This window comes from Armigeres subalbatus, chromosome 3, assembly GCF_024139115.2.
Source record: "Armigeres subalbatus isolate Guangzhou_Male chromosome 3, GZ_Asu_2, whole genome shotgun sequence".
Taxonomy (NCBI): domain Eukaryota; kingdom Metazoa; phylum Arthropoda; class Insecta; order Diptera; family Culicidae; genus Armigeres; species Armigeres subalbatus.
In genome coordinates, this window is record NC_085141.1 from 236,906,374 (window position 1) to 236,929,898 (window position 23,525).

At 42.6% G+C, this 23,525-nt stretch overlaps 2 protein-coding genes across 2 annotated transcripts in view; one reads left to right on the plus strand and one right to left on the minus strand.

The window, feature by feature from the left end:
* Positions 1–9,925, plus strand: part of LOC134221076 (tudor domain-containing protein 3) — a 30,424-nt gene extending 20,499 nt beyond the window's left edge. The window contains exons 4-5 of the mRNA XM_062700265.1: positions 8,176–8,913; positions 8,984–9,925. Of these exons, the coding sequence (XP_062556249.1) occupies positions 8,176–8,913; positions 8,984–9,391 (1,146 nt within the window). The 3' untranslated portion in view covers positions 9,392–9,925. The remainder of the gene's footprint in view (positions 1–8,175; positions 8,914–8,983) is intronic.
* An 8,674-nt stretch (positions 9,926–18,599) lies between these two features.
* Positions 18,600–23,525, minus strand: part of LOC134221082 (uncharacterized) — a 36,155-nt gene continuing 31,229 nt past the window's right edge. Inside the window, exons 8-10 of the mRNA XM_062700268.1 lie at positions 22,064–23,073; positions 19,015–20,253; positions 18,600–18,953 (exon numbers count right to left, since the gene is read on the minus strand). Of these exons, the coding sequence (XP_062556252.1) occupies positions 18,837–18,953; positions 19,015–20,253; positions 22,064–23,073 (2,366 nt within the window). The 3' untranslated portion in view covers positions 18,600–18,836. The remainder of the gene's footprint in view (positions 18,954–19,014; positions 20,254–22,063; positions 23,074–23,525) is intronic.

Below are 23,525 nucleotides of genomic sequence, written 5' to 3' on the forward strand. Positions count from 1 at the left end.
CACGCACGCAGATCAACGTTACACAATACACACAGATAATTGAATCTGAGTTACATTTGATGTTAGTTCCTTTATGTATATGGGTTTTAGAAAGGTTTTATTATTTTAGCGTTCTCAATTTTTTTTTCTGCAAAGGTAAAAAGTTTATTAACTTTGAATATATTTTTGTTTGAAATTTGTGTCAAATTTTACTGGACGTAGTTTTACTATTGCAGAATTGAATAAACCCATTAAATCGATTATTTTCCATTTCACAATGAATGGAGAAATAAACCAAGACAAATACTCAACATGGACACACTTGATCCCGATATTGCATATATTAAGGCGTTTGTTGTATTCCATTGCATTTGCATATTATTGTACATGCAACTAATTGATATGTTATAATTATTTTCTGGTTTAAAAGTTTAAATAGATTTATTTACTTCCTTCAATTTTATCATCCACGCATACGCGTATTTGAGGTTGCCAAAAGCCTTTTTTTTATTTAGTTCGTTTATTTGAAGGCTCACTCGCCGTACCGTATTCAGCTTTACAGAGCCAATAACATTTTTACTATTATACTAGTGATTATTAAAAACTATTTACAATTTTATTTTCCTACGAAAACATTTTTGCGCAGACGATTTTTCAAAAATCATTGCAGAATCTGTTTTCCGGGAACACTGGTCAGAGCACACTTTTTTGATTGCATTCTCCTGTTGCCTTGACCGCCGTCGTTTGTTTGCCACTTCGATGTAGTCAGATGATGTATTAGATGTACTAGTGCTGTCCAATGAGAGCTTGAAGTAGCTCGAAGTTTCTCCCTGTCCTGCTCATACACATTTGTTGACAAAAAGAACGAGCAGGACGGGAACAACTTCGAGCTACTTCGAGCTGCTCATTAGACAGCACTACTGTCTTCAATGTCGGTCCAGTCCTCTTCGTTTTGATGATGCCGTTCTTCAGTTGTAGGATCGCTGTTTACAATAGGCACGGTCTTCGATTCGGTGACTATTGGGGGGAAATCAGCTTGGTTGAACTCGTCGGTTGATTGCTGCACTGTTGTCGTCATCGTTGAAATTTTTATCTGTGGTTTCGTACATTTTCTGCTCGGATGAGCTGGTTCCTCGCATTCACGACAAAATTTAGGTTGGTTAAAGTACGAGACCATTGACTTTTCGTTTTCTATGGTGATGAAAGTCGGTATGTGGCGGAGCAAATTCATCCGTAGCACGCGCACGCCGTTCGAGATGCCGGGAAAATAATGTTTCCAAGTCTCACTCCGAATAGAAATTACTTCACCAAACTTTAACATATAATCTTGAATAGTCGAATCATTCATTGACGGAGGCAGATCATGTATCCGCACAGTCACTGCTTCGCAATCGACATATACTGGAATGCGAAACTCTTTATCCGCGCAAACCATTGTTCTCTTCCAGTTGTGCTCCAACTGGTAGCGCGATGCAATATCTTTACTGACCATTTCGATAAGCACACAGTTACGGGAGTTATGCAACTGTATGCTTTTGACATCGGGATATTGCAATTTAATTTCATTGTCCAAAAACCGTTGAACACTTCTAACATCCGGACGAGAAGGAAGGACACTAAAATCAATTATTAAAGTGTTCTTTCGTGCACCGTACATTTTTTCCACAGACTGAACGATAGCGAGAGAGTTGATGTGAACACGTCCGACGTATGCAAGTGAAGGCAAACAACTTAGGGTCTGTCTCATTTGGAGAATTAAACTTAAAAGTGACAGTTCGAAAATTAAAAAATCACCCCGTTATAAGAATGGCTGGTGCTACCCAGCAATTCCAATAGGACATCGATGGAAAATGATTCGATATCTGTCAAAAGTAATCTTGCTCTGCGAGCAGGGTTATTTGATAATTATTGAAATGTCACTTTTAAGTTTAATTTCAATTTAATTATCCAATTGAGACAGACCCTTAGAGCCAAAAGCCTTATCACATTACCTAGAACAAAGTATAGTTACACATACTTAACTTTGATTAGTTTTATTAAATACTAGTCGACCCTGCAGACGTTGTCCTGCAAAGTAGGCGAAAATGCGTTTTCTGAACTGCCCATGCAAAGTTTCTATACGATTCATAATTTTAGTTTTTCGTTTTAGTTTACTCAACGTTTCTCGTAATTTTCGCATTAGGAAATATCATATAAACCCGTCGGAAACAATAACTAACATATTTGCTGAAGGAATGAACAAAATCCATCCAGCCGTTTTCAAGTTATGCGGATACGAACACAGAACTTTTCATTTTTATTATATAGAAGACTAGTCGACCCGGCAGACGTTGTCCTGCATAGTAGGCGAAAATGCGCGGTCTGCCCATGCGAAGTTTTCATACAATTCTTAATTTTAGTTTTTCTCGATTTACTCAACTTTACTCGTGATTTTCGTTTGAGGAAATATCATATAAACCCGTCGGAAACTGCAACGAACATATCTGCTGAAGGAATGGAGGAAATCCATCCAGCCGTTTTCGAGTTATGCGGATACGAACACAGACCATTTCATTTTTATAATATAGAAGAAGAAGATTAGTTGACCCGGCAGACGTTGTCCTGCGTAGTAGGCGAAAATGCGCGTTGTGAACTGCCCATGGGAAATTTCCATACGAATCTTTATTTTAGTTTTTACGATTTAATCAACTTTAGTCGTGATTTTCATAAAAAGAAATATCATATAAACCCGTCGGAAACGATAACGAACATATCTGCTGAAGGAATGAAGAAAATCCATCCAGCCGTTTTCACGTTATGCGGATACGAACACAGACCATTTCATTTTTATTATATAGAAGATGAGTAAATTAATTAACATAATGTTCAATCTAAGATTAAATGAAATTTTGAAAATACTCAAGAAACCATCGGGTGTAAAATTAGTACTGTTAGATCTACTATTCAAACAAACTTTCTCTTTTAAATAGGGTAAGTATATTTTGAATCATAATTTTACTTATTTATTAATCGCAAGTCTTCCTGTCTGTCTTCCTAAAGAACTTCTAACAATAGGCTAATCCCACCGCTTCTATTCAGTATTTTAAAAGAAATCGCATTTGTGTACTTATAATATTCACGTAAATATAATGTTTCAAGCATGCGTGACAGTACTACATTGATGTATGAAGCCACCAGCCTGGTATGATCACGTTCGTGGTATTGGTAGTAGTCTGGTGACCGCGATGCATCATTTTTGCGCGACTATTTTTACGTTAGACTATGAAAAATTGTTGGAATTTGAAAATAAAACAATTTGGCCTTTCATCACACTTGAAAGAACCTAAATATGTTCAGCTCATGAAGGGATCAATTTCTCCCGATATGAGGATCAAGTCTCCCGCAAATTTTGAAAATGTCAAATTTTCTATCTTAGAAAAATCGATTTTTTGATAACTTTCATGGAAAAATAATTGCTTCCAATGATGTTTTTGAATAACTAATTAAATTGTTCATTTCAAATAATATAAATTTAAGCATTTTACATCGAGAAACATCCGAAACAAAAAGTGGGGATCATGTGTGTCCAGTTTTCCCTATCTGAGCGATGATCAATATGGGTTCATTGTTAGACGATCCGCTTCGACAAATCTATTATTATTATTTATTCAGACTAAGGCCGAAGTGGCCTTAGCGGTATATAAGAGTCTTCTCCATTCGGCTCGGTCTGCAGACTCGGTCCATGGCTACACGTCGCCAACCAGACAGTCTACGGAGGATCCGCAAATCATCTTCCACCTGATCGATCCACCTTGCCCGCTGCGCACCTCGCCTTCTTGTGCCCATCGGATCGCTCTCGAGAACCATTTTCACAGAGTTACTGTCCGACATTGTGGCTACGTGCCCGGCCCACCGCAGTCGTCCGATTTTCGCGGTGTGAACGATGGATGGTTCTCCCAGCAGCTCATGCAACTCGTAATAATAATAAATATATCTTGCGGAGTCCAAAGTACGTACGATTTCCAGCCACTATGCGTCTCAGAATTTCTCTGCTGGTATCATTTTCGGCAGTTACCAGTGAGCCCAAGTACACAAATTCTTCTACCACCTCGATTTCATCATAACCTATGCAAACTCGAGGTGGGTGGCTCACATTTTCTTCTCTTATGAACCCCTTCCTATCATGTACTTCGTCTTCGACGTGTTGATGACTAGTCCGATCCGCTTAGCTTCTCTCTTCAGTCTGATGTAGGCTTCCTCCAAAGATATTTAAGTATATTATATTTGCTTCCTCCATCTTCTCAAAGTTACGTGCCATAATATCTATGTCATCGGCGAAGCCAAATAGCTGGACGGACTTATTGAAAATTGTACCACTCGTGTTAATCCCTGCTCTTCGTATTACCCCTTCAAAAGCGATGTTGAATAGCAGACACGATAGACCATCACCTTGCCGTAACCCTCTGCGCGTTTCGAAGGGACTCGAGAATGCTCCTGAAACTCGAACTACGCACATCTCCCGATCCATCGTCGCTTTGATCAACCGTGTCAGTTTATCCGGAAAACCGTGTTCGTGCATTAGCTGCCATAGCTGGTCCCGATCGATTGTATCATATGCGGCTTTGAAGTCGATGAATAGATGATGTGTGGGAACGTTGTATTCGCGGCATTTCTGCAGTACTTGGCGAATGGCGAACACCTGGTCCGTGGTGGAGCATTCGCCCATAAAACCCGCCTGGTACTGCCCAACGAACTCCCTTGCAATTGGTGCTAGTCGACGGCATAAAATTTGGGAGAGTACCTTGTAGGCAGCGTTCAGCAATGTGATTGCGAGGTAGTTGTTACAATCCAGCCTATCGCTCTTTTTGTAAATGGGACACACGACACCTTCCATCCAATCCTGCGGCAAAACTTCCTGCTCCCAAATCTTGGTAAAGACCCAGTGCAGCGCTCTAGCCAGTGCCTCACCACCGTGTTTTTCTCCTTGTAGTTAGTCAACCCCAGGGGCTTTAATGTTCTTTAGCCGGCCGATCTCCTCCTGGATTGCCTGGAGATCCGGAGCCGGTAAAATTATGTCCTGGGCGCGTTCTCCCAGGTCCATCACCATACCGCCATCTTCGTCTGCCACATCGCCATTCAAATGTTCTTCGTAGTGCTGCCGCCACCTTTGGATCACCTCACGCTCGTTCGTAAGAAGGTTCCCGTTTATGTCCTTACACATATCAGGCTGTGGCACGTGGCCCTTACGTGAACGGTTCAACTTCTCATAGAACTTTCGAGTGTTAGCTTCGACAAATCTGCTGTGCCTAACTTTTTATGTTATCGATGTTATTTACACCGATCTTTCTGTTGCTTTCGATAAGTTGAATCATGAAATTGCAACGCTATGCTTGAGAGAATTGGAATTAATGGCGATCTCCTTAGCTGGTTCCGTTTCTGTCTTACGGATCGGCAACTTACGGTTGCTTTATAAGACTGTTATTCTCCCAGTTTTAATGCAACCTCCGACATTCCGCAGAGCAGTCATTTGGGACTGTTGATTTCCCTTTCTATTTCAATGCTAACTAACTCGATGTAACTCGAAGCCGTTACCAATTGGTGTTTATTGACAAAGTGCTCCGCTATTATTTTTTCTCGAAAGAAAGTGTCGAATATGTTCAACTATGAATTACGAGGAACATCAATCGAGCGTGTAAATCACGAGAAGCATCTCGGGGTAATCATGGATTCACAACTGATATCGGGTTGAAATTATCGATACGATAACCGATATTTCAAAATCCGATATCGTCGATAATTGACTCGATAATATCGCCGATATGACTTTATTTGATGATGACTGTAAACTTTTCTGTCACAAGCAGTGTTAAAACATGTTAATCGACTAATTTGATATAAACCTTTTTCACCGACTTCTGAACTAAACTAAACTTCTTCTAAGTCCCAATACAAGGATTTAAAAGCTTGTCATTTGATAAAAAGTATCTCACAGTTCAAAAAGTTATTTTTTACTGGGAATGAAGTATATGACGTTTTCTTTTTATCTACTCTTTATCATAATACATTTTATCAAGTGGTATAGCTCGCAGTTTGAAAAAGCTAATAGGAGCCAAATTCATTTAAACAATTTTGTCAAACGCTTTACAATCCAACAGTACACTGCTTTAACCGATTCAATCCGGATTTTTTCTACATCTCATTTCAATAAAAATTTTGGTTATGCCGGTGTACTAAAAGTGGAACAAACTTTGAAAAAGTAGATGCACTTGAAAAAAAAAACATTCTAGAGCATCCAAACCTTCCATGAATTTTGGTCGATGGGGACCCAACTATCTTCGAGTTCAGATTTTGAAGGTGTGTATAGATCGCTTTCTGCGGGCATTAGCCTTATTTTTGAGCTGGGATAGTCCCTTGGGACATCTATTCGTTATTATAAACATGCCTCAATAAGATGTGTTATCGTACTGCAAACTATTCTTGAGTAAAGATGTTAAAGGCCTGTACCGAATATATATGAAATTAGATTTACAGCAATGCCCTGTTAGGGGAAAGTGGGGCAAGATGGCCATGCTAAGCGGTAACTCTTGTAAAATAGTGACACTCCTTCAAATTCTGCTGATTTGTCCGTGAAACACCTTTATGATGTTCCGTCTTTGACATAAGTATCAATAACTGATTAATAACGTTTCAGTATCTTATAAACTGGTTTTAAAAAAGCTGCTTTAATAATGCCTATATTTACCATATGGGGCAATATGACCACCCTCACGGGGCAAGACGAGCATGGACCAAAACTATATCAAAAGTGTGCTAAATTTATTTAGAATAGGGGACACATTTCTTGCACTTCTGTGGATTATGTTCAAATGATGCTTCGTTTAAAAATGTCGTTTTTCATGTTGATTTCTTAACAACTGGCACTATGACAATATCAGAATTTGCCTAAAACTAATTTCTACTGTTAAAACCATATCCTTTGTTTTAAATCATCTCTGATTCACGCATTTTGATCATTTTTTAAATGCATTTAAGGGTTAGGCGACTCTTAATCCTGAAGATGACCTTGCTCCTATACAGTTGGCAATACCGCCCCAAGCCGACGTATATCCAGATTTATATCCTATCGAACCTAATTACTGTTAATCTCCTCAAATTATTATTGTATATAGGCTATAGTTATATAAAAGCTCCGGTAAATATCAATTTGTCCTGAAAAATGAGTAATTTATGCTTCAATTGTTAAATTATGTAACTAGAAAATTATAAGAACATTCGAATTTCAACTAAACCATATTCAAATCGATATTACAAGAACAAGTGAGGTTGTCAAAGTGCATTTTTCAGTTGTATAGCCCTTTTACATTATTGTGAACCATCCCTTGTAATAATAATGTGAATATAATGCTCACTTAAGGCATAATTAACGTTGGCTGTCTTGCACCATCTTACCCCACTTTCCCCTATACATCGTTATTCTGAAAAAAAAGTTCTCAGAAAATTATATAATGTGTGTCGATATTTGTTAATACAAGTGATCTATGAATAGCAATATTTTTTCCATATTGAAAAGGGGAATAATTTCTTTTCAAGCCGCTTTGAAATTTCTGCCTCAAGTTGCAGTTGTACGATAGTTAGGGCGCATGTTAATCGAAATACGTACCAGCCATGATTCTGAAAGCATAAATATTACTTTTGTTTGCACAATGTTGATAGTGTGGCTAGTAGCGTTGTGGCTAGTAACGTTGAGTAGCTCAAATTACATCATGGAATTGTTGATTATTTGTTGCATAGCACATTTTTGCTATGTAAGATCAAAATGTTAGAAAACATATTAATTCTGAGCTTTGTATTAATTATCGGATATCGGACCCGATATCGATATCCAAAACTCGATATCGAAACGATATCGATATTTTATTTATCCGATATCGATATTATCGATAAATGCTACATCGTCACAGCCCTACAACTGACTGTTCATTAGAACATCGCTTACGTGAAAAGCGCATGCAGTTATTCTTTTTTACAATACATCCCAGAGCGCCCTTTTAAAAGTAGTCTAGTAAGAGAGCGCTCTATTAGTAAATTGTTTCTGTTGGAGTATGCTAGCTTATTTAATAATAATCATAAGATGATTAGCAAAAATGGATGCGATTTTTTTAGTTTAAATTATTACATTGTTGCTGACAGATTTATTACATATTACTTCTATTTCAGAATCAGAAAGGATCTCGATACGGGAAGGAGGAAAGCCAGAAATATACTGGTTTGCAGATAAATTCTAACTCGACTCAAGGAAAGAAACCACCGCCACAGCAAGCAAAAGGTCAACCAGCACTGGTAACCGGTGCTGCTGAATCCACCGTGCCGCCATTCGCCTCTGGTAATAAACAGCTGGCTACCACACCAACCGGGAAAACTAATGCTATAGCTCAATTAACAGAGGCAACGGCGAATATGCACATTAGCAGCAAACCTTTTGCCAACAACAATCACCAAACAATTAGTCACACTCCAAAGTCACAGCAGGGTCCCATGGGAAGTTTACCAGCTTCAGCTGCTCCACCGCCAGCTTCATCTGCTTCAACGACTCCAGTGGTACCAAAGAACTTTATCCAACTGCCGAATGGATTCAACTATAATCCGTACCAGATTATGGGATTCCAGAACAAACAGACTAACGAATTTGCGTTGAATGTGCTCAAGAGTCAACAATTCGATCCAGCACACATGGCAAATCAACAATCGACAGGTGCACCGGGTCCTGGAGTGTCCGGTCCCATACCTGGTGTTGCAATTGGACCAGCGACAGCTGTAGTGCCGCAAGTATTAGCTGCCACGCCTACCGGATCAATTCCTTCAGTTCATCCCAATCTGCAATCAACTGCGACTTCGGGTCTGCCTAACTGGAAAATTGGGGATCGCTGCCTCGCAAAGTATTGGGAAGATGGCAATGTAAGTTTTTCTTTTAATATCGCTTTTTCATCGTTTTGTTCTAAGGAATTGTCTTTTTATACAATTACAGTTCTACAATGCCGAAATCACTGCAATCTCCGAGAATACATTTGTGGTATGTTTCCTCGAATACGGCAACTACGAAGAGGTTCTCAAAACGGACTGCATCCCTTTGGTCCAGACCACGACGACAACGCCTACACATGTTCCGCCACATGGTCATCCACCCCCGGCGACCATGGGTTTCCATCCGACGGCTGGCCATCATCTACCTGGTGCTCCATTATTGCCTCATCCGCATCCACCTTCCGGGGCCTATCCTGGTCAAGGAATCGATAGCCATTCTGGACAACATTATACGCATGGTTATAAGCCCAGTCAATACCACCATCACGCTCTGACGCACCAACAGCAGCAAAGGCCTTCAAAATTTCGAGAGCAACGGCCAATGTATGTTCCGCCAGCGCAGCGGAAGTAGTTTTGCTGGATGAAAATAAGGCATCGGACACGGTATCACTTAGGCATGCAAAGAGTCACCGATCACGGTTTTAAACTTTATTGATTTTTTTAAAATGATTCTTGATAATTCGCTTTCCATGTAATTGTTTCTGTCAACAAGAATAGTTGTGGTGCCTGATATGAAAAAGTAGCGACTTCGAAAAGAGAAAAAAGAAGAAAGAATGCAAATTCATATATTACAATATTTTCGTACTGATTTTTCTGTTTTTTTGTAAAAGATTGTTAAATTTTTGAAAGTTATTAAGCAAAAGCATAATTTATATCAATAATTGGAGAAACGTGTACGTGATTTTGGCATGATAAATTGTTTGTACCAGTTCCCTTTCGCGTAAAAAACGGCTTGGCTGTTGTTACTAAGGAGGAAACTTGTTGTGGATTTGCTTCAATCGCAGTCCGTTAAATGATAATACATATATGGATAATATAGTGAACGTAAAACCATTTACCAATTACGTTGTATTTAATATATATGAAAATAAATCTTTTGATTCAATTCATTGTTCTAAACTATTGTATTTTGTGAACGAAAATATCGAATTACAAGTAGGCCTACACTACGTCGCTTCATATTGCGTATGGTCACCCTAGATGTGAAAAATTATGTCAACAGAGCGAACCGGGAATCATTAGCTTGTCCGCTTCATAAACTGAGAGTTCTCTGCGTAGTTTCGTTCAGTAATGGTTTGGTCGTAGAGTTGGGCAAGCAAAAGAACATTTCTTAATTTCATTTACGGAAGGACGATAGTTTGAAGGCACTGCTGGACCTCATTGAGTCAGTTCTTGGAGTGGTCGATGGTCGGAAGCATCATTCTAAACGGCTGAAAACAAAGTTGATTGGGGGCCATCCTTAGCCGTGCAGTAAGATGTGTGGCTACAAATCAAGACCATCTGGTCTAGAAAATAATCGGGTTGACAATTTTCTCGATTTTTTTGTGATAGGTTTGGTTATTCTTATGTGTGCCCAATATACGATGTAAAGATTGTCATCGGGGATGCCAATGCGCAGATCGGAAGAGAAAGTTTTTTTTCGCCCTGTTATTGGTACGGAAAGCCTTCATTCCGCTACCAACCATAATGGTAGCGATATTCGCAAACACACCTAGCAACATCCGAGCGAAGACACTTGTTCACAGATAGACCACGTGCTGGTCGACGGCCGACATTTCTCGGATGTTATAGATGTAATGTCCTTCACATTGACTCGGATCACTACCTTGTCTGTAGTTGCAAAAATTCGGGCGCGACTTTCCAGCGTCACGAATTCACGAAAGAACAGAACGATGCGTTTCAATATCCAACGCTTGTCAGTTGACAGAGTTGCTGAGCAGTACCACCAGAAGCTGGACGAGCGGATAGGAGATGCCACCGGATCTGGCGACGTCAACAGATTGTGGAAAAGTACCCACGAAGCTGTGACTAGAACAGCGCAGGAAGTGTTAGAAACTGCACAGCGACGCCAATGAAATGGTTGGTTTAATGAGGAGTGCCAGTTCCAACAGAGAGCGGTACAGTGCAGTAAGGGCAGAAGAGAAACAAATCCACCGCAGAATAAAGGCAACACGAAGAGAGTGTGATAGCTGAAGTGCAGGAGAACATGGATAGAAACGATATGCGGAGGTTTTACGCAACTGTCAATGGCGCGCGGCATAAGACTGCGTTAGTGCCCGCCATGTGCAATGACCGAGAGGTGAATTTACTGACAGACAAGACTATGGTGGCCCCCAGGTGGAAGTAGCACTTCGAAGATTTGTTGAACGGTGAAAATGAAGGTATATTAAGGAGCAGGATGGACATAGTCGGCGACGGTCAAACTGTGGAACCACCAACGCTGGAGGAGGTAAAGAAGGTTTTAAACGAGCTTAAAAAACAGTATAGCTGATGGGAAAGGACGAGATCCCGGTCGAGCTTCTTAAACACGAAAGTGAGCAGCTGCATCAATCAATCCACCACATTATCCAGAAAATATGGGAGAATGAAGAACTGCCTGCCGGCTGGTTGGATGGCCTCATATGCCCAATCTATAAGAAAGGGCACAGACTAGAGTGTGCCAATTGCAGAGGGATCGCCCTTCTGAACTCGGCGTACAAAATCCTGTCGCGTATCCTGTTTAACAGACTGAGACCGCTTGAGGAGTCTTCGTCGGCGAATACCAAGCAGGTTTTCGTGAGGGCCGATCACCGACGGATCAGATGTTTAGCCTGCGGATGATTCTTGATAAATTCCGGGAGTACAACTTGCAGACTCACCATCTGCTCATTGATTTCAAAGCAGCTTACGATTCGGTGAAAATAAATGCGCTGTGACAGATAATGTCCGAATCCGAACATGGTTTTCCGGCGAAACTGATTAGATTGATACGTGCAACGCTGGATGGCTCGACATCAAGTATTCGGATTGCAGACGAAGTGTCAACCTCATTTGTGACCTTAGACGAATTGAAGCAGGGTGATACACTTTCCAATTTATTGTTCAACATTGCACTCGAGTCCGAGCAGGAGCGACGACCTAGATAACAGAAATTGATATGAACTAGCCTTGCATAAGAGGTAAAATACCAAAAACTTATATGCAGAATACTTGAGGCATAACAGGTGTTGTGGAGACCGTCTCACAATGGTTTTCTCTATCCCGATGGACATCGGTCAGTATTTCACTCGGGTGCTTTGCACCTTCTCGATGACTACAGCACGGCGATGCTATCTCAAATCAATCATGTAGCGAATGAGGACGAATCAACGTTACTTGGACTTATGTTTTGTGAGCAAGCAAGATGTTGCCCGTTCATCGCCGTAGCTCCAGCTCCTATGGTTAAGCTCGTCCCTCATCACCCTCCTTTAGTTGTCCGAATTCCGGTGAGCCTGGCCAACGAGTTCAATGTATTTCCCGCTTCCGTATCATACAACTTTCAGAAGGCCGATCATCAAAGCATTGTCGACGTACTATCTGGTATGCCTTGGGACGCTATACTTGCCGATAATGTCGAAAATGCTGCGTTGACTTTCTCGCATATCTTGGCATACGTTATTGACCGACATGATCCCAAAAAAGTACACAAGAATAGCTCTCATCCGTCCTGGTACACTCGGGAATTAAGAGAACTTAAAACTGCCAAGAGAGGCGCCTTAAGGAAATACACTAAATACCGCATGTTTTCTTTAAAGGATCACTACGTCAGACTCAACAACGCCTATAAACGGGTCAGTCGTATATGCTATTCCCGATATCAAAGTAAGATCCAAACCAATCTCAAAACGCATCCTAACTGTTTTGGAATCATGTCAACAAACAACGCGGGGAATCTGGCCTCCCTTCCTCTATGACATTTCAGGGCGAAACTGTATCATCACTGCAGGAGATCTGCAGACAGTTTTCGCTAAAGTTTGCTGACGTTTTTACCGATGAACAGCTTACCGACAACGAAGTACATCACGTAGCAGACAATGTTCCCCCATATGGCCATGTACTAGGTGTTATCGACATCAGCGAAGAGATGATCTCCTCTGCTGCATCAAAACTAAAGTCATCGATCAAACCTGGTCCCGATGGTATTCCGTCCAATTTCTTGAAAAGACACATTTTCAGTTTGCAGTATCCGTTACTCCTCCTGTTTCGGCTTTCCTTATCCAGTGGCATCTTTCCTTCATGTTGGAAGATTGCACAAATGTTTCCTGTGCACAAGAAAGGGAACAAACGTGACGTGGACAATTATCGAGGAATAACTTCGATGAGTGCAATATCAAAACTGTTCGAATTCGTTGTGATGGATCCTCTGCTTTCCCACAGCAAGCAGTATCTGTCTGAAACTCAGCATTTATTCATAGCCGGTCGCTCCACTAGTACTAATTCATTGTGCCTTACATCTTTCATCACGAACAGCATGACGAAAAGAGCTCAAACAGATATCATCTACACAGATCTGTCAGCTGCTTTTGAGAAGTTAAACCACTGCATCGCTATCGCCAAATTAGACAAGTTAGGAGTAAATGGCACTCTATTGGAATGGTTCCGATCATATCTATCCGGCCGCCAACTAACGGTTGCTATCGGCGACTGCAGATCTGATTCCTTCGTGGCTACATCGGGAATACTCCAAGGAAGTCATTTGGGTCCGTTAGTCTTCCTACTATATTTCAATGACGTGAATTTTGTACTCGAAGTTCCCCGCCTATCGTATGCTGATGACCTGAAAATGTTCTTGCAAATCTAATCCATTGACGATTGCTATTTCCTTCAACGTCAGTTAGAATCCTTTGCCAATTGGTGCAACGTCAACCGTATGATAGTCAATCCGGCAAAATGCTCGATGATAACTTTTTCTCGGATTAAAAATCCCGTTAGATTCGACTACACGCTTTTGAATTACAGCATAGAACGTCTGAGTCATGTCAAAGACTTGGGCGTAATTTTGGATTCCCAGCTGACGTACAAAATGCATATTTCATACGTTGTAGATAAGGCTTCCAAAACCCTGGGCTTTATCTTTCGGATGGCTAAAGAATTTTCTGACATTTACTGTCTAAAGTCTTTGTATTGCTCACTGGTGCGGTCAATACTGGAGTATTACTCCGCCGTTTGGAATCCCAATTATACGAACGGTGCCGAACGAATTGAGTCCGTGCAACGACGCTTCCTACGATTTGCTCTGCGTAGACTACCGTGGAGAGATCCAGTACGCCTGCCAAGTTATGAAAGCCGCTGTCGGCTTATCGATCTGGAGCCGCTAAGAGAACGCCGTAACACTTTATTTATTATTATTATTTATTCAGACTAAGGCCGAAGTGGCCTGTACGGTATATAAGAGGCTCGATCCATGGCTACACGTCGCCAACCACGCAGTCTACGGAGGGTCCGCAAGTCATCTTCCACCTGATCGATCCACCTTGCCCGCTGCGCACCTCGCCTTCTTGTGCCCGTCGGATCGTTGTCGAGAACCATTTTCCCCGGGTTACTGTCCGACATTCTGGCTACGTGCCCGGCCCACCGCAGTCGTCCGATTTTCGCGGTGTGAACGATGGATGGTTCTCCCAACAGCTGATGCAACTCGTGGTTCATTCGCCTCCTCCACGTACCGTCCGCCATCTGCACCCCACCATAGATGGTACGCAGCACTTTCCTTTCGAAAACTCCAAGTGCGCGTTGGTCCTCCACGAGCATCGTCCAGGTCTCGTGTCCGTAGAGGACTACCGGTCTAATGAACGTTTTGTAGATTGTCAGTTTGGTACGGCGGCGAACTCTATTCGATCGGAGCGTCTTGCGGAGTCCAAAGTACGTACGATTTCCAGCCACTATGCGTCTCCGAATTTCTCTGCTGGTGTCATTTTCGGCAGTCACCAGTGAGCCCAAGTACACAAATTCTTCTACCACCACGATTTCTTCACCACCGATGCAAACTCGCGGTGGGTGGCTCACATTGTCTTCTCTTGAACCTCTTCCTATCATGTACTTCGTCTTCGACGTGTTGATGACTAGTCCGATCCGCTTAGCTTCCCTCTTCAGTCTGATGTAGGCTTCCTCCATCTTCTCAAAGTTACGTGCCATAATATCTATGTCGTCGGCGAAGCCAAATAGCTGGACGGACTTATTGAAAATTGTACCACTCGTTTAAATCCCTGCCCTTCGTATTACCTCTTCCAAAGCGATGTTGAATAGCAGACACGATAGACCATCACCTTGCCGTAACCCTCTGCGGGTTTCGAAGGGGATCGAGAATGCCCCTGAAACTCGAACTACGCACATCACCCGATCCATCGTCGCTTTGATCAACCGTGTCAGTTTATCCGGAAAACCGTGTTCGTGCATTAGCTGCCATAGCTGGTCCCGCTCGATTGTATCATACGTGGCTTTGAAGTCAATGAATAGATAATGTGTGGGCACGTTGTATTCGCGGCATTTCTGCAGTACTTGGCGAATGGCGAACACCTGGTCCGTGGTGGAGCGTTCGCTCATAAAACCCGCCTGGTACTGCCCCACGAACTCCCTTGCAGTTGGTGCTAGTCGACGGCATAAAATTTGGGAGAGTACCTTGTAGGCGGTGTTCAGCAATGTGATTGCACGGGTGTTGCTACAATCCAGCTTATCGCCCTTTTTGTAGATGGGACACACGACACCTTCCATCCACTCCTGCGGCAGAACCTCATCCTCCCAAATCTTGGTAATCACCCAGTGCAGCGCTCTAGCCAGTGCTTCACCACCGTGTTTAAACAGCTCTCCTGGTAGTTGGTCAACTCCAGGGGCTTTGTTGTTTTTCAGCCGGCCGATCTCCTCCTGGATTTCCTGGAGATTCGGAGCCGGAAGTCGCATGTCCTGCGCGCGTGCTCCTAGGTTCATTACCATACCGCCACCGTTGTCTGCCATATCGCCATTCAGGTGCTCTTCGTAGTGCTGCCGCCACCTTTGGATCACCTCACGCTCGTTTGTAAGAAGGTTCCCGTTTATGTCCTTACACATATCGGGCTGTGGCACATGGCCCTTACGTGAACGGTTCAATTTCTCATAGAACTTTCGTGCGTTATTAGCGCGGTACAGTTCCTCCGTCTCTTCACGGTCTCGATCTTCCTGCTGGCGCTTTTTCCTCCGGAAAATCGAGTTTTGTCTGTTCCGCGCCCGTTTGTATCGTGCCTCGTTCGCCCTCGTGCGGTGTTGCAGCAATCTCGCCCATGCTGCATTCTTCTCCTCAACTAACTGCTCACATTCGCCGCCATACCAGTCGTTTCTCTGATCCGGAGCCACCGTTCCTAGTGCAGCGGTTGCGGTGCTTCCAATGGCGGATCGAATATCTCTCCAGCCATCTTCAAGAGATGCTGCGCCTAGCTGCTCTTCCGTTGGGAGTGCCACTTCCAGCTGCTGCGCGTAGTCTTGGGCTAGTCTACCGTCTAGCAGCCGCGGCGGACGACTCCGACGCGTGTTGATCACCGTCGAGAGTTTTGAGCGCAGACATACTGCAACGAGGTAGTGGTCGGATTCAATATTCGCACTGCGGTAAGTGCGTACGTTCGTGATGTCGGAGAAGAATTTACCGTCGATTAGAACGTGGTCGATTTGGTTTTCCGTTACTTGATTAGGTGATTTCCATGTGGCCTTGTGGATATTCTTGCGGGGGAAGAAAGTGCTTCGGACTACCATTCCGCGGGAGGCTGCAAAGTTTATGCATCGTTGGCCGTTGTCGTTCGATACGGTATGCAGACTATCCGGTCCGATGACCGGTCTATACATTTCCTCCCTTCCTACCTGAGCGTTCATGTCACCGATGACGATTTTGACGTCCCGCAGTGGGCATCCATCGTATGTCTGCTGCAGCTGCGCATAGAACGCTTCTTTCTTGTAGGCAGTGCACGTTGATGATGCTATAGTTGAAGAAACGGCCTTTTATCCTCAGCTTGTACATCCTTGCGTTGATTGGCTGCCACCCAATCACGCGTTGGCGCATCTTTCCCAGCACTATGAAGCCGGTTCCCAGCTCGTTGGTGGTGCCACAGCTTTGGTAGAAGGTAGCCGCTCGATGCCCGCTTTTCCACACTTTCTGTCCTGTCCAGCAGATTTCCTGCAGCGCTACGACATCGAAGTTGCGGGGATGTAATTCATCGTAGATTATCCTGTCGCAACCTGCGAAGTCTAGCGACTTGCAGTTCCATGTTCCAAGCTTCCAATCGTGATCCTTTTTTCGTCGCCTAGGTCGTTGCCGATTGTATCGAGTCGTATTATCTTCTATGTCGTTCGTGATAGTTGTTTTTAAAGGCCGCTTATTGGGCCTGCGCAAACCTCCTGTCTCGTCGGAGGGCCGTCGTGTCAGGGCTGTTTAGCGTCCCACCTAACACCAGGACTTGGGCTTGTGCGCTTTGAGCGACACACGGTCGCTTTGGCGAAGCCTACTTGCGGATTCATGCAGCTTTTTATAGAGGTTTAGCAGGGCCCACTGTCAAACCCCACCACATCCTAGGCAGGCGCCACAACTCGCAGATGGCCTGGAGAAGGATCGTCAAGCCCTTTGAGCAAGGCATCAGTCTCACTCTCGTGCACCGACTTATGTAGCGCTTGCACTGCCTCGCAGTGGTTGAGATTAAGCTGAGTTATTTGCATGACCGAGCCCGTCTGGAGGCCGGACAGGCTTGCCCACCGGATGGGTGTTTGTTGTCTGTGCCAGGACCACAGATCAAACACCTCGGTGCGGAATGGTAAGTGTGAGCCTTGTGACCTTCAGCTCTACACCTCCGGCAAAGCCAACTCCGATCAGGACTTGTGCAGGCATATAACTTATGTCCATTTTCGAAGCACTTGAAGCAGGCCTAAGGTTGTTGGTTTGCGCTGACTGAGCATACCGACCAACCGACTTTCGCTTGGCCTTATCCAGTACCTTCTTGGCGTCAGCCAGAGGTACCTGGAATGAGGTAACCTGCGTTCCAGCATAACCTTTCCGCAACCGGACCACGGTATCCTGGATTTCAACGCCACACTGCTTTCTCAGTGCAGCTATCAGTTTACCGGCATCGGTAATTTCGTCCCGGCCTCGGCATTGGAGATGCGGGCTCTCATCTTAACCGCATCACCCAGTACCTCTTCTGTCAACTTTTTATACGCGTAACTCTTCCGCGCAGCATCTCGCCTCAGGACGAGGATCATCTCGCCCTTCTGCTTTCTACGGATGAAGTTGACATCATCCTCTAGGCAAGTGAGCTTTTTATCGCCCAGCAAAGCCTTCATAACGTCAGCATAGCTCTTAGCATAAGCCTAGACGATAATTGCTTCACCTCTGTCCTTCCTGCTATGACCATTGGAAGGTGTGCCCTTTCCTCTATGGGCACTTCCCTTCTTGGCCAATGGCGCCTTCGCCTCCTCCACTTCGCCTTCACAATCGTGTATATACAGGAGTATGTGACCTATATGATGCATTTGACCTGAAGATTAGATAAGCATTTCCACCCAAAAAAAAGTCCATTCTTGCATTCAAACTTTCCAAAAGTCATGCCTATGTAGTCTGGATTATATGCAAGAGAAATAGTGTTAAGAAAGTGGTCTTAAAGCATCATGAAGATAGCAGAATTAGAAATCTATACAGTAGATACATTATTCTTGAATGGCGCACTTACCTCGTAGTGTCAAAGTTTTGTAATCGCACCTGGAATAATAAAAAAGTGATAATCATATAGATAAACGTAAAAAAAGACCAGTCATTATTCTTCTTTACTATTACCTTTTAACACTTAGAGTAACTTATAAGCCTTTGAGAATGCAGATGAAATGCAAGGATTTCTTTCCTCATGCATGAAAAAGTTTGGATTGTCTACGCATGATAAAATTTCTTATGTTAACTGAAACTTAAACTCTAAGACTCTTAGACTGATAAAATATCTTCTTATTGGCATCAGATTCAAACACGACTTGATAGGGCAATAAACCAGATCGCCAGATCACTTGTTCAAATTAAGTTCACTGCATACGGCTTTGGTTATAACGGATGCCACACCATATTCTTCCAGCTCCAGAATTTGTTGTCGCAATGTGATCTCCATGTTATTGGAAATAAGCTGAAAAACATACAAGACTATAGAAAACTACTTAATATTACGAATATTTGAGTAATTTTACCTTTTTCAGCGGTACTTTTTGGTCCTCATTTGCATAAGGAATCAAAACCGCCGCCATGTTGACACGATTAGCATTGATGCAAACCTCGGCAATCTCCAGCAAATTCAGCGCAGAAGATATCGGACACTTTTGCAGCAAAATCAGCGACTTGGCCAGCGTGGCGTCTTCGTCGAATGAGTGAACTCGGCTGGCATTCCGGAAAGGTGCTTTGATTATAGCTTCCCATGCCATTCGGAACCCTTCCAAATTGGTTAGCTGCTCTCGTGCCGATATGATATCCAACAGCATGGTAAGATGGCTTATCATATTAGTTCGAGCCATTTGCTTCAGCACACCGTTCCAGATCTGTGGCACGAAGATCTCATACCCAAGACAAATGTAGGCGATCACCTCCAAGCCTTTGGGGGATGTTGCATGCGATTGCCATAGACGCTTGAGAAGCGTCATTTTTTCCGTTTCTTCAAACTTGCTTACAGTCAAATTGTTGAACCCAAGCGACTTCAAGAAGTATATGCACTTCAACACGATATATTGGTTAGGATTGAACGCATCGACGTACACACTACATCGATCATCGATCAGTTTGCTGAAGCAGTCGTAAATTTGCAGCTGCTTCTTGGCGTCGACTCCGGAATCGCCTGTACAAAGTTGCGTTATCAGGAACTGCACACTTTTTTCCTTGTCCCAACTCTTTAGGATGTAATGAGCCCGCGCCACGTACTCATCGGCCGATACATCTATGTCCGACGCGTCTACCGACATATTGTGATCCTCGTATAAGGTTTCTTCCATGTTTCCGTCCGAATCGTTACAAGAACCAAAGATAGAGAGCCACTTCTGAATCAAACTGACCTGAATTGCGTCGATGTCCAGCTGATGCAGTTTCGCAATCTCACAGACCAAACTGTTAATGTCCACCTTGCGTTGTATGGTTTCGCTATAGAGAGCGTTGATCAATTCGCGCGGGTTCTTCAACAACGCGAACAGCTTATCATCGTTTATGCCGTACTGCAGCAGTAGATGCTGTGTTTTGAAAATAGGATATTTGCGGATAATTTTCTCTATTTTATCCTTGGCATCCGCATTGCTTCCCAGGGCGTCCTCATGCTGGCATGCGAATTTGTAACATTCATAGGCTGCCTCCACTTGATCTGCCCCTTCCGGTGCGTTGTTCGTCACATAGTACAGAATGAAGAGCTTAGACGAGAGATCAGACACACAATCCACAACCCGGAGGATCTGAAACATAAAATGATTTCGTTTAGGCAGGTATACACTACATCCACTTATCCCATCTTATCTAAATCTAACAAGCGGATTTGAAAACAACATAACAGTGAAATTTAAAAATTCTTGCGTTACATATTTCAAACATCATTCCTAAGAAAATCAGTTTTGGATGGAATGGTTGTACCTACATTAGGGCAGTTCAAATTTCAAAAATGTTCGAAAATTCCAACTCCCATATGTCTATTAGCATCATTTTGATAATATAGGAGTCCTGGCAAAATTTTAGGCAATTCGGTGGTCATTTAGGGGTGGCGCGAAGTCAATTTATGTTTATATGGAAATTTGTATGGAAAAAACTTAAAATTTATTCAAGTCTCCCTACAACTGTCAAATCGTGATGAATTCAAATAAACATCCCCAACCTCCATTTTTGGGATCTATTCGAGCTCAACCAGTGGGTAGGGGAAAGTGGGGCAAGATGGCCATCCTAAGCGGTAACCCTTGTAAAATAGTGACACTCCTTCAAATTTTGCTGATTTGTTCATGAAACACCTTTATGATGACCCGTCTTTGACATAAGTATCAATAAACACTGATTAATAACCTATCAGTATCTTATAAACTTGTTTTAAAAAAGGTGTTTTTATGATGCCTATATTTACCATATGGGGCAATATGACCACCCCCTCGGGGAAAGACGAGCATGAACCAAAAACTATATCAAAAGTATGCTAAATTTATTTAGAATAGGGTGCACATTTCTTGCACTTCTATGGATTATGTTCGAATGATGCTTCGTTTAAAAATGTCGTATTTCTTGTTGATTTATTGACAACTGGCACTACGACAATATCAAAATTTGCCTAAAACTAATTTTTACTGTTAAAACCACATCCTTTGTTTTAAATCACCTCTGATTCACACAGAAACTATTTTGATCAATTTTAAAATGCATTTGAGGGTTTGGCGACTCCTAATCCTGAAGATGACCTTGTTCCTATACAGTTGGCAATACCGCCCCAGGCCGACGTATATCCAAAGATTTATATCCTATCGAACCTGATTACTGTGAATCTCCTCAAATTATTATTGTATATAGGCTATAGTTATATAAAAGCTTCGATAAATATCAATTTGTCCTGAAAAATGAGTAATTTAGGCTTCAATTGTTAAATTATGTAACTAGAAAATTATAAGAAAACTCGAATTTCAACTAAACCATCTTCAAATCAATATTACAAGAACAAGTGAAGTTGTCAAAGTGCATTTTTCAGCTGTATAGCCCTTTTACATTATTGCGAACCATCCCTTGTAATAATAATATGAGTATAATGCTAACTTAAGGGATAATTAACGTTGGCTGTCTTGCCCCATATGGCCATCTTACCCCACTTTCCCCTAACTCATTAATTTTGATTTATATTTCCACTGCTACGTTAAGGCTAATTACACCATTTTAGCCATTTATCTCATATTCACACTGTCAGTAGAACCGTTAGATCCACTCATAACTAATGTGTTATCAGGAGGTCTCATTTATATAGATTCCAAAAAGGGAGGTTGGGGATATTTATTTGAATTCATCACGATTTGACAGTTGTAGGGAGACTTGAATAAATTTTAAGTTTTTCCCATACAAATTTCCATATAAACATAAATTGACTTCGCGCCACCCCTAAATGACCACCGAATTGCCTGAAATTTTGCCAGGACTCCTATATTATCAAAATGATGCCAATAGACATATGGGAGTTGGAATTTTCGAACATTTTTGAAATTTGAACTGCCCTATTGTACATCACTAAGTCTTAATACTTACCGATTGTAGAAATGCGTTGTTAACCGGCTGCAAATGCCATCCGGCGGATGGAGCTAATTCATCTGCCTGTATTTTGTACTCGGAGATGGAATTAATCACGGCCGATTTACAGAAATAGTCTTGCAATTCCACCGAGTCCATGTTTTCCAGGGGCGCTTTCATTTGTACAAGCAGAAGAATCTTTTTGTAATTTTCAATAGTGATTTCTTCCTTCAGTAGGTTCTTCAGCGGATGGCGCACGAGCAATAAAAATGGAAGACGATATTTTGCAATCTTGGGAAGCATGCCCCCATCCGGTTGAAGTTTCAACCAGGCGTCCAACTCTATCTGCCCGGCACGATGGTTCCGCTTCATAGTCAGTCCATCTTTCAGATAGGCCAGGGTCCTCTCCCAAACGATCAGCTCCTCTTGCATCATGTTAATTTGAGAGAATATTTCCAATACGCTGAGGTACATTTCGTAGAAGTAGAAATTGATTTGCTCCAGGTAGTTTGTTAGCTTTGTGCTCAATAAAACGTGATTCGTTATTTCGTTTATATACGGTTGGCATTGCTTCAAGATGTCATCGACGGTTGTTTTGATGGCGATCACCTCCTTGCCAAAAGCATCCTGCTGCACCTCAAACTCCAGTTCTTGCATACCCAGCACAGTTATAACCTGCGACACCAGCACCTGTTGATAGTCCCACGAGAAGTTCTCGCTCATTTTACGCAGCAGCTCCACGCTCAACACTTTGCTTTTCATTTCTTTCGTCAAATCCGAAATGCTGTGGAATGGAAGCGCCTTTTTGGCTTTCAGAGAAGGATCCAGTTTACATAGCTCGTAGAAAAAGTTGAACCGCATGCGATGGCCTCTTTCTTCGACTGCACGTTCCATGTCTCCGATATTGATGTAGTAGAATTCCAGCAAGGTGTGGAACGCCGCCCGTTGCGATTCATTGACCATGTTGGTTCGTAGGTACTCCAGACATTTTTCACGTGAGCTGCATTGGAAGAGAATGGAAACAGCCACTGAAAAGAATAGAAGAGCATACATTAATTGCGCAATCATGTACGTTATTGTAGACCGCGCGTGGACCGCAATTTCCTCTGTATTCACATACTAAGGTTCCGCAGCCACCCGAGACATGTTGTGAACAAGGTGTTCATAGCATCACAGGTCTCTACAGTAGCTGCTGGTTTAGCCACCATCGCTGCAGCTCCGACCAGGGGCGTCTCGTGAACTTTTGCTACACCTGTTCTGCCCTGAACCGCATATCAGTCCCATTTGCAAAAGCATTGAAGTGAGAAAACAGCGTTTTAAATAAAATAATATAAACCTCTTGGGTAACCCTTTTATGCTATTGCATTTGCAATCCTTCTGTGTAGCATTGCTAATTGTAATGTTTTCGATACTATTGCTTCACTAAAATTAAAATTTGTTCAACCATTTGTAAGAAAAATTCAATGGGACTCATATGAAG